Source organism: Acanthochromis polyacanthus, chromosome 18 (assembly GCF_021347895.1).
Source record: "Acanthochromis polyacanthus isolate Apoly-LR-REF ecotype Palm Island chromosome 18, KAUST_Apoly_ChrSc, whole genome shotgun sequence".
In the NCBI taxonomy this organism is placed as follows: domain Eukaryota; kingdom Metazoa; phylum Chordata; class Actinopteri; family Pomacentridae; genus Acanthochromis; species Acanthochromis polyacanthus.
Window position 1 is genome coordinate 27,213,207 of NC_067130.1, and position 12,448 is coordinate 27,225,654.

Genomic DNA, 12,448 nt, shown 5'->3' on the forward strand with positions numbered 1-12,448 from the left:
TGGTTGCATTTGTGCCATTTTTTTGAGAGTGTGCCAGTTAAAATCTTAAGTGGTTGCATTGTACTTGTGCACAATGATCATTGAGCTGTATTGGTGTCGCTCCAACCAGCATAGGCAGCTACTGTTGTAACACATTGTAACACAATGTAGCATTAGAACACAGAAGTGATGGTTGCTGGAAATGGGCCTCTGTACTCCTAGTAGATATTCCATTAAAAATCAATTAGAATAGTCTTTTACCATATTAACAATGTCTGGACTGTATTTGTGCATAATGCTAGGGTCACCATACGTCCTCTTTTGCCCGGACATGTCCTCTTTTGAGAGGCTGTCCGGCCTGTCCGGCCGGCGTTTATAAGGTCCTTCAAATGTCCGGGTTTTTGATCATGCCTAGCTTGAGCGCGTCACAGACCAGTGTATTTATCATTCACGTTGAATGGTTTCTTTGGAAACACGCTCTGAGAGGCGGAGTTTGAGTCGAACCCCGGAACGTGTAATCATTCACAAAGCAGTACAGAGGCGCTCCACACTCACTCACTCCTCGCAGGCTGACAGGCAGGTAGGCACACTGCGAGAGAACGCTTGAACCGAAAGAAAATGCCGAAACGCAAATGTCATTTCACAGATGAAATGCGAAAAAAGTATCCCTGTTTTCGTCCGGGTCGTGTCAAATGGGAGGCAGAATGTACAGTCTGCAAAGCTGGGACTTATGTCTCTGTAGCTAATAAGAAAAGGAAAAAGACTTGAGGCATTGTTTCTATATTTTTTTCATTTGTCACTAGACACATTATTTTGAAGAATGGGCTAACTGAACATTGAAGAATAGGCTGCCTCTCTTTTTTCTTTTTGTTTAATATTTTGAGGCATTATTTCTATTTTTACATAATTGATAATTGGGAGGTTATTTTGAAGAATGGTACTCTACCTCACTTTTCCTATCTAAGGTGTAAGTGTCAGACTTAAGAGAGATGATTATTTCTTATTTTGTTAAACATCTGAATACATGTGTTCCTACACAACTTGAGTCAATAACTATTAAAGACTAGAGCATGCCATATTTGTATGTGACTGATTATATTGTTTAGGAGAATTGCTTTAAATTAAAATATATATAATTTATAAAGCAACCGTTTGTGAGTGTTTTGGGCTATTTTTCTGTATATCCAGGTAAAGTGTTCTTTTCTGGGGAATTCAGAATATCTATTTAACTGAGTTTGAAGCACAGAAAGCCCCCTGACCCACGGAAAACCCCTAAAAATGGGGGGGGACTGAAAATTTTTCGCACACGAGCTGGAAGTGTGTCCTCTTTTCAGAGAAACAGAATATGGTCACCCTACATAATGCTAGCTGCATTTTTTATAAAACTGCTTTTCTTTCAAAAATAAGGAATTTCTTAGTGACCCCAAACCTTTAAACGGGACTGTACATGCACGGTTCATAGAAAAGACCGTATGTAGAAAAAAATCATTTGGTTTCTTCTTGGACAAATATATTAGAACGCCCTAGCTTAACTGAGCACCGTAGCTACCAAGCAGCAGTTACAGCATCCTGCAATGTGGGGTGTTTAGGGAAAAAATTGTAGTGTCTGTCCATGAGAAAATGTTCAGTAGGTAATGCGTGCTGCCTGTGACAAGGTGGGAAGTGCGATCAAATAAGAAAGTTGGTCACACTGGTGCTACCAGTGAAATCGTTAGTCTGGAGCCCTGTAATTGGTAATGTGCCAAATATCTGTTGTGATAATCAGCCAGGCCAATCGGTCTTTCCCTAGTTTCTACACATACTACCCATGTCTGAATGCTGGTCTGGAGTTCTGTAAAAAAAAAATTGTGGCATTCCATAATCTATGTGCGTTACAGAAAAGCAAACCATTCAGTCTGAACATCAACATCTGTGGTCTTGGTTGCCTCAATGGTCGAGTTCAACTGTCAAGAATACTATACATACCTTGAATTCTGCTCTGAATTGGTGTAAAAGTTGCAATATGTGGAACATAATCTGTATAAATCTACTTCTGTCAGTTGTTTCACATCATAGCCGCAGAGAGCTGACTTGTGTGACTTGATTTTGTATATTTTAGAGCTAAATATTGTTCTCTCCAATCAATCTGTGGGTGTCTACATATTCGTTTGACAAGTTTCTGACTCAGGAAAAGGTGGGACAGCTTACACTTGTTGTGATTATGTTGCATTCACAGTATGACAGCAGAATAGAAGGGGGAAAAAAACAAGAAAACGCCTGTTTTTTGTCAATTCGACATGGTGTTGGTGCTGTAGACAGAAGGCATTGCCTAACTTATATTTATCGCTGTTTGTTAGGGATGAAAGGCAGTGATTTTCTGGACCATTATTGCTACTTTTTGGGTTTATAGAAACCGCATAACTGTATTTGCTTTTACAGTTATCAAATAAAACAGTGCAGTGGCTGGTTGTGAAAGTCCTTTCAGTCAGAGAAATATCACCTCGATACACATCAAGTCATCTAATTATAGATGCATTCGTCATTATTCAAATGTATTCATGGCATCATGGAATTTGAAAGTTGTGTTAGATGTACTGATGACAGCAATTATGTCCCTGAAACTGCGGGAAAGTTTGACAATGTTTTCACAGCAGACTGACTACCTTATGATACTGTTGACAGCTCCACAGTGTAGCTGCTCGAGCTGGCTTTCATACTATCTTCACAGAGTGACAGGATGAGCTGCTTCACAGCTCTGAATAATGCAAGTTCAGATTCAGAACTGTTTGATCAGCAAAAAGCAATGACGCGTTTAAATGTTCAGGTGGAAGATCTCGACAGCTACAGTCGCCAGCTGTTTGTCTTTTCCACCGGACAGCTGCAGGACTGATCTGCTAGATCTGCAATCTAGAGTTTTTTAAAAGAGATACATGAAATCAGCCACAACATTAAAACCGCCTTCCTTTAATAGCAACACCAAAATAGCTGTGACGTGTCAGGCCAAGGACACAGGACCTCTGGGGGTGTCTTGTGGTGTCTAGTGTTGGTTGTAGCCTTGGCGGATCAGGCTTGTCCCTGTACATCCCATGGAAGCTCAATCAGATTAGGACAGGGCAGTTTGAGGGTGTCATACGACTGCCATTAGGGAGGGTTGCTTCCACATGGGGAGTGTGCTAAATGTCCAGGATGATCAATGTCATTCACTTCACTCGTCAGTGGTTTTAATTATTCATATAGAAACCTCTCGCTGCAACTGAGCATCACAGGCACCTGCTCATGCGCGCATATCTGTCAAAACAGGAAGTCAAGCCAGATTTGAATTCATCACAACTCATTGATTTTCCAGTTATTACTTCACCAAAGAAGTAGTGTGACAGTCAGTGTTGGTTTGTCTGTTTGTCTGTTTGCAGCAGTACTCAAAAACAGATTTCAATGAAATTTTCGGGGAAAATCAGAAATGACACAAGTACCAAGAGATTAGATTTTGGCAGTGATGCAGTTTATAGTCTGGATCCATGGATTTGCTAAAGATTTCTGTATCACCGAGAGATAGCAGCACGGCGTCACTGTTACTATGACAACAGGTGAACACTATGTCAGCTACCTGCTGACGATCATAAGATTGCGATACTCTTGTTTGATTTGTTACAAATACCAGATATGTATCTGGTTTTTTTTTGTTGTTGTTTTTTTACAATTTTTTATCTGTATAGCACCTAATTTACTCAACTCAAATGTCTTTATTGTCATTGGACATATATACAATTAAAAAAAACAAAACATTACAACATATGTTATCTCAAGACACTTTACTTAGTAAGTTAAAAAGCAAAATTTATACATAGAAACCAACAAAACAAAAGTTTCCTCTGAAGTTCCTTTGGGCAAGCACTTGGTGACAGGTTGTTTTTACGCCAGAATACTAGTATTTCTATTACTTTATGCTTTATTATATGAAATTGCATTTTTCTAAGATGTGTTTACCATATGTAATCAATTTAAATCTAAGTATATTCCATGTTGCTGCATTTACATGGCTTCAGTTGCAGTGGTAGCTGGTGGTGAAATTTGTTGGGTGGGCTAACAAATGCATAATACCGATTAAATGGTTAACACAGCTGCAAAAGCAACATCACCTATGATACACACGGTTACATCAATTACAGGTACACTATACTTTTTTAGTGCTCTACATCAACACTCTCTCTCACTCACTCACTCTCTCACTCACACACACACACGCACACACACACACACCACTACAAAATGTGTTCCAACTGCAACGACTGCCCACAGATAGCCTGCTGCAACTGTCTTATTACAACTGTTTGGCGACATGTAGTGCAAAACACGCCTTCAGTACAACAGATGACCTCAGCAAAAACAATTTGTCACAGTCCTTTAACAGGTCAACATGGGCCTACCTTATTTGAAAAGAAGCTCACATCGACGGCCGATGTCATCCCAGTCTCTTAACTTCCAGCTTTTCCTCCAAAGACATTGAGGAAAATGAACATGAAAGCAAATAATCCACCTCGTCCATGCTAACGCCCGCCATAGCTTAACCTTTTCTCGCTGCGTCAAAGGCCTGTGGGCTGACTGAAGTTAGCCCAAATGATCAGTAAATCACGGGGGCGGGACATGACACCTGTCAATCACTTACAAGAACAAAACGAATGAAAGCGGACTGCATCTGCTGGGGCTGTAAAAAATAAGCCCATTTAGAGATATTCTATGTTTTTCTTTTGACTGATTGGTGCTGTTCCTACCTTTGTTTTCACCTAAACTTAAAACAATCTGTTGTAAGTTATTTGAAAAATATTTTTTTCTTTTTTGTGTTGGCCTGGAAGGGCTTAGCCCTGTTAGCCCATTTATACCAGCCGTCCCTGTTCAGTTGTATAACTTTATTATTTTGTAAATGCAAATAGATTTATTATTATGTTTATAAGTGTTTGCCAGACTTCACAATTCTGTCTCTAATTACATTTCAAGTATATTTCCCTTACTCATGCATGATTTATTTTTAGTTATGTATCCAGAATTTATACAAGGTTGTGAGTTACACACTGATAAATTAATCTGGCATTTCTGTGCACCTGGAAATAAAAGCACCACAGGAATGATTTTATATAAATTTCAAGCGTTTTTTTTCACCTAGTAGTTTGATGTAATGTTGTATTGACATTCAGCTGAACAGATGGATTCCGTATTGTGATGTATTTAATTCAACATGGTCAGAAAGATCCAGCAGACATTTTCTACTAGTTCAACTGGTTGGAAACTGACTGTAATATGGTGGCAGCAGAGAAGCATGAGGTATCTCCTACGTGTATAGATATATATGGACTTTTAAGGTAGGAAAACATTAGTCACACACTTTTAGTCATAAAACAAACGGCCACTCTTTATTTTTGGATGGTGATTCTTCTGCAGTGAGACAGAAATACTGGTTTACACTTTACCTCTGCAGCATGTTACAACAGTGTGTATTTTGTAAATTAAAATTGCAAGTTTGGCTTTCACAATTGCACTCAAATCACTATTTAGATGTAAAAACAATAAATCACTGATCATAGCATATACAACATAAGCAAATAGACATGTAGTCTTCCTTCCAGTTAGCTGATTATGTTAGTATTGGGTTTAAATGAGTGAATAGCTTTTATGCTATAAAATCCCCACAATTCCAATATGAGACACCTGCTCACATTCATATTATGTACAATGTGATGTAAACGTGGCATTCGTGAATGGATTTTGGTGAACCAGCCTCAACTTGAACAGGAGCCTAATTAGCTTGAGTAAATGATGACAAATGTTTGGATTTGCAGGGGCTGTTAATTTTCGACTTTCTTGCCCCAAAAACTGCAGGATCGAAGAGAACGAGATGGAAAACCACATCCTGCTGGGCTCTGACATCCTTCTGTGCCAGTCTATACAATACTGTACTGAATTCTTGCCATTGCCGTGTAAATATGTTATATTGGCTTTTGTTCCTCCGCATTGCCATCCACAGGGACTGCTGGCGCTGCACAGAGCCATAATGAAAGGCACAGCCAGCTGTGCCGACCAGCAAGATGGCACTTTCATCAAACTGAACCGGGCTGACGCCAGCTTCTCAATTATTAAACGCCTGAAATAAGCAACAGTGTCAAATCCCCCCCCCTAAAACAAACTACTGCAGACGCCCGTCAGTGATGTTGAAGCGTGATTGTTCTTGAGATGATGAGATTTGGATTATAGTTATATAGGGAGACAATATGCTGTCGCTGATTGCTACAGAAATATTTGCAGTGTTCGAGGCGAGAATCAGAACAACGCTTTTGTTTTGTCACAAACTGCAGTCAAGCTGTGACTAAAGCACAAGACTGCACCGGCCCTTTCTTTCCAAACTGATTATACATTAATGATGGGTTTAGAACATATTTTATTTCTATATTTTCCTTTAAAAAGACACCAAGCATATCCTCATAATACGTTTTACCCTGTAACAAAGCAGCAGCCTTAGCTGCTTTGCACTTCTTTATCAGTTTTCTTACATGGTTGATGTTTTTATCCAAGTCCCAGAAGGCTTGTGAGGTGGAAGTGGGTAATTAAGAGAGTCACAACAGTAAGTTACCCTACATTCCTCTCTACAGTGGAAAGAACATCCTCTCCAAGCCAATGCTTATGCACCATGGAGGTCTCCATACTAGAGATCTGGCAGAAGTGTCTTCGGTTTGGTTTTCATTCACAACACACAGAAGCCCCAGATTTGCTTATTCTGTGAAAGCGTTCAGCTGCATTTTCTGAAGAGTAGCTCAGCACGGGTCAGAGGTGAGGAATGCTCAGGGATCCAGTTTTCTGTTTACAAAACCAAAAGGTATGACCTTTTTATATGTGTTTTTGGATGACAGTGAAGCTCTGTGGCATCCGCTCAGTCAAACCATGACTCATCATCAAAACCGACTTTTCCTTTGCAGACATAACAAGCTTCAGGGAAAAAGAAATCAGAACTTCTCCGCCCTGCCATGAAGACACATAGTGCAAGTGAAACTGAATAACTACTGAAGGGGAAATTGCTGGGTTTAATAGAGGACCAAAAACCATATGGATGAAAAGCATCCTAATTGGGTTTAGATTTAACGTCGGTTTTGCCTCTTAACTGCTGCCGGACTGCACCTTTTGAAGTGCTCCTTCCCTCAGAGAGCACCGAGAACACACTCCCATCCACTGATTGCTTGATTAGCTGCACACCTTGTGAAATCCTGCACATACAGATTCCCAGCACAAATTGCGGGTTCTCGTACAAAATCATGTGCGTGAGCCAGGACTAAGAACACATATTGCAACCTCATAAATCTACTGAATCTGAAAATACACCTCTTTACTATTGCCTGTTAGATTTCCCTGTACATAACCCATGTGATCAAAACTTATCACACGAATACTACTGTAATGTTGAAGGCTTACCAAGAAAGTGAACCGACCGCATCTTGACTGTCAGCCTTTCCTTCTGAGTGCAGTGCATGAGGAAAGTTGCAGGCTAAACAGTGAGTAGGAGCTTGAGAATCATTTCACAATTGAAGTAAAAAGGTAAGAGCTGGAAGTGCTCCATTGTCAATATCAAGAGATTTATGGCTTACACAGAACGCACTGACTTGGTTGGCTCGCTTTATATTCACCTGACCGTCCCACTGCAGTAATGCTGACTTTTCCCACAGCGAAAACTTTATGCATGCTGTACATAATCAATTATTCTTTCTTTTTTTTATTTATTTTACTATGGCAAATGAAAGACTGCAGCAAGGTACATTAACAATATTAATTTACTCATACAAAATCTATAATTTAGGAAAGTCGTTTATTATATAATACAGGGTTTTAATTGAATGCAGCATATCACAGGGAATTCTTGCTGTTCGGTTAAACTGTCTCCAACTGTTTGCAAATCTTTTCCTGAGTGTCACTTGAGTAATATACCGCAGCTTCACATTAATAAGATAATAAAATTCCAAGCACAAAGTTAACAAGGAGAATAAATTATAGTTAAGAATGCAGATTTCAGGATTTTAAACACTGAAGTAGAGGCTGCGAAGCTAATATGACTTAATTCAAGCAGAAGAGACACTTGACACAAGCTTAAATCTCCTTTATGTTTAATTTTCCCTTTTTGTTTTGCCTTTTTTCATGTATTTATAGACGCATATTTTGCAAATAAAAGGTTTTAAATAATTTTTCAGCTATATTAACCTGTTAAAAGGGTGTTGTTCTTGCCACAGTCGCCTTAGGGCTTGCTCTGGGGATTCAGGCATATGGGTTCTGAAAAGTGTCTTGAGACCATTTGACCTGTAATTGGCGCTATATTAAAAAAGACTGAATTGAATTGAATTATATTGTATCCACTGGTGAATAAATCACACAGCCATTGTTTTAAACAAGAAATTAAACCAGCTTTCATCGGGGTGATTGTGATTATCCTGCTTTACAAATTAACTTTTTGTCATAGCAAAGGGATCCACATCATAAGCTTTGGGATTATAGAATGTCCTCCCCTCTGTGCCGAACTGTACAGAAACTCCCCAAGTGAGGAAACTTGCACTGAAGGGCAGTTATAGGGCAAAGATGCACATGGCCATTCTGATCACAGACCTCAGATTCTTAAATGGATGTACAACTTGTGATATATTCCACTTTTATATCTAATAAAGGGTTCTCAAGTAGAACTCACTTTGCCCTGTGAAAGAAAAATCTAATTCTGACTCAAGCAATGCAACTCACTGACCCTTGGCAATTATTCATTAATTGATAATGCAAAAATCTACATTGGAGACATCAAATTCTTTAAGCAACATTAATGTATTAGTCTTCAAACCTTCCCACAACACACAATCCAAGCAAATTTTTGTAAAACACGTGAGCCATGCCATGCTAATGTGCAGTGGTGTCAACAAATCGGTTAGACAATGTCCAATTATTGTTGGTCTCTTCGGGTCAAAATACCATGAAGATCATTTCCAAATGTGTCACACTGAAACCAAATTTAGACAACAAATAACACAGAGATAACTGTCGTGTGAAAGAACTATAATTAAATCCACACTCAATTAACTTCTGTGAACACAAATGTCTGTATTGTATTATTGTTCTAATGCGGTCTGCTGAACCCGTGTTGTAGATTTCTTCTCCTCGATCAGATTAGTTGTTTTCTATTTTCCACTTTGGGGTTCCATTTAAAAGTAAAATTTTAGAATAATTGGACACATCTAACTTTTGAAGTCAAGCGTGTTATGAATGAAGAGTCGAGGGTGCTTAACTGTGATTCAAAAGTGTTTTTTTTAACAGGGCATAAGGGATTTACCTCTCTGTTGAGCCTTGTATTTTGATTTTGAGTTTGTATTTTTAGGGCTGTGGCGCTGAATCATACCTCACACTCCCTGGAGCCAGAAATTGTGCAAGTGCAGGAACCAGTGCCATTGCCTAGCACCTCCAATGCTTCTGGTGTGGCAGCAGGGTTGTAGCTCATGTAATACTCTTGGAGCTGGGAGCTGAGGTTCTGCTCTGGCTCTGGACTCTTTTTGCGACGCTTCCGTCCCACCATGGACCGCTGCTGCAGCAACCTGGTTGCACCTGGGTAGCGCCGCCACAGCACATAGATAATTGTCAAGATTAGGGACATGGTGAAGAAGAGTGCCACGCTGCCCACCACCACTTTGTGCAGAGTCATGTGCTCCATCTCAGGAGGCGGCAATTGAGTGGGTCGAGGGCGAACCACTGAGTCTCTAGGGTCTTTGCTCATATGCCCCGGATAGGTAGGATGGGGAATAGGCCGAGGTCTGAATGGCGGGATAGGACCAAAGGTGTTCGTTGGCGGCAGAGGTGGAGATCCGCTAGTCGGGGCAAAGGTTGGTTCAGCAGTGGCTTCAGAAATGAGCTCCGACATTGGGGAGGGTGTTTCAGTCAGAATGTAATCAGTTTCCTCACAAATACCATGGGTCCTCGTGGCTTCCATGATTTTCTCCCCCTGGAGATACTTTGGGCTGCTGCATATCATAGTGGTGTCCTTACTGCCCCGAAAATTTCTCAACCATGCAACAAGGGGGCAAATGCCTGTTCCACAATCCCACATATTGCCAGCAAGGCTAATGGAGGTCAGCGAGATCCATGCTGACACTGCCTCTTGAGACACATTGGACAGTTTGTTGGATTCCAGGTTTAGGACTTGAAGGTTGGGCAAGCAGTGGAACACGGCGGGATCCAGTGTCTGGATTTCATTTCCAGACAGGTCAAGTTTCTGAAGTGTATACCAAGTCCATGGAAGGCCCTGGTTGACCACCCTAATGCGATTCCACTGCAGGTAGAGTGATCTCAGATTGGCTAAACGTGGAAACAGAAAAAAGTTGATCCGTGAGAACTGGTTATGTTCCAGATGCAACTCCATCAGCTTCTGTAGCCCCAAAAAGGTGGTGCGAGTGAGAGCCTTGATTCGATTGTAGCCCAAATCTAGAAACTCCAAACTTCGGCACTCCAGGAATGCCCGAATTGGGATGTTGGAGAGACCATTTGAGCGTAGGTGAAGGTTTTGTAGTTTTCGTAGCCCATGGAATTGACCTGGCTGCAGGATTTCCAATTTGTTGTAGGACAAGTCCAGACTGCGAAGGTTGGGAATTCCATGGAATGTCGAATTATGTAGAGATGTGATCCTGTTGGAGCTCAGTATTAGCTCTTTAAGCCTGCGGACCCCCTGGAATGCTCGACTATCAACAGCTGAGATCTGATTGTGGTCTAAGTATATCCAGAGAAGCTGGCTGAGGTGAGCAAACTGATATGGTAGCAGGGTGTGCAGTTCATTGTAGCGCAGAGAGAGGCCCTGACAACCAACTGAGATGTTTTCTGGTACATCTAAAAATCCAGATGAGTCGCAATGGACAGTTTTTCCTTCACATCGGCAAAAATTGGGGCAGGTGCGCTCTCCAAAGCTGAATAAGAGTGGTGCTCGCAAGAGGAGGAGCAGAGGGAAGAGAAGGTGTGTCAATCGCCCATCACTCAGCAATGGACCTGTAAGGCAAAACAAGAGAGAAAGAAAGAAGGCTTTAAGGAACTGATTGAAGATCAACATACATATTAAGAATTATTTTCAGTCAAACAAAAAGGATTCAACAGATTTACATTGCAAGGAATTATTTCAACTTTACTTTGTTAAAGAGTACCAGAAGGGTTGAATCAAATAGATGGAAAAGCTTCATGAAAAACAAGAAAAAGTAGAACTCAAAGGCCACTGCATGTACTGAAAAAAGCCTAACTGTGAAATTTGCTGTAATAGAAGATAGAGATTTCAGTATTTTGTTCCTACAATGTTCAATGAAAAATTACTAATCAGCATCATCTCACAAGGGACAGTGTGTCTTTTCTTCTTATCATCACCAACAATGGTGAGGACCATATGTTCAGAGCTCAAATTTGGGAAAGATAATCTTGCAAATACTGACTTTAATAACCTCCACACTAATGCACATGGAACAACTGCTGCATCCTAACAGTTGTTACCCATCTCTTTCATTTGCTATGGCTGCTTTAGTCCTGAAGCACTACAGCGAGAAGCTCTACCATACATCTTTGCATCCTTTCTCGTCTTCCCATCACACAGGTCACGACACTGGTTTGCACTAAAGTGAACTTATTGAGATGTAGCTCTCTTCATGCACATTAATATTCTGCACACAGTCTTCTCATGAATGCTGACCATCTGGGTAAACATCCTACACATCTGTTAAGGTTAAAAACCTGGGAGACTCACTGCTTGATTGTAGAGCACCTACATTTCAATAGATGGTGACAAAGGATTTTCTTTTTAGTTTTGAAGGTTTGCCACTATTTGCAAAAACCAAAATGACCCTGAGGTGATTTGAAAAACAAACTCAGACACATTATTTTTGTAAAGGAAAATCATCCAAAAATCTGCTTTAACTATGAGATAAGCTTTCAGCTTTCACTCTGCTTACACTGCACCTTTTTCTCAGAAATGCAAAGAAAGAATTCACAGTTTTCTATGAACTGTTATGATATATGTCTGCATTTAATACAAAAAGGCAGGAGTAACAGCAACGACATAATCCCAAAGATTTAAGTTGCAAGGACTTCAACCTTTAAGCATTTTTTTGGTCAAATTTTGAAAAATATACAGTACCTTCCTCAAAAAACAGTTTCTAGGATTTCATGCCCCTCCACTTCAGATTTATTCTGTCAAAAAAAGACATTCTATGTATGGTTTAGACTATAGTGTTAGGTGTCTCAGGACTTGAGCTCCACACTTTATCAAAGCAACCTGCAGATATCTATTTTGGATGTTGTCCTGTTCGTTACATCGAACAAATCACATTGTGTCACTCTATGCCGATGACACAGTCCTATGCTGTGATAATCAGTCTATCAAACCAGTCTTTGCTCAACTGAAGCTCGGGGCTGACAATATCATGTATTAAACTTGTTAACCACGCCTGACGTGTACGTC

The 12,448-nt window shown here is 40.3% G+C and overlaps 1 protein-coding gene across 2 annotated transcripts in view; it reads right to left on the reverse strand.

Moving 5' to 3' along the window:
- The window catches only part of lrrtm4l1 (leucine rich repeat transmembrane neuronal 4 like 1), a 66,939-nt gene that overhangs the window by 34,214 nt on the left and 20,277 nt on the right, over positions 1-12,448 (reverse strand). Inside the window, exon 2 of one of the 2 annotated variants that reach the window (XR_002596316.2) lies at positions 9,299-10,995. Coding sequence is in view for 1 of the 2 variants with exons in the window: in XM_022208096.2 (XP_022063788.1) it covers positions 9,365-10,995 (1,631 nt within the window). In the remaining variant the exon portion in view is untranslated. The remainder of the gene's footprint in view (positions 1-9,298; positions 10,996-12,448) is intronic. The other variant, XM_022208096.2, reaches the window with a different exon arrangement.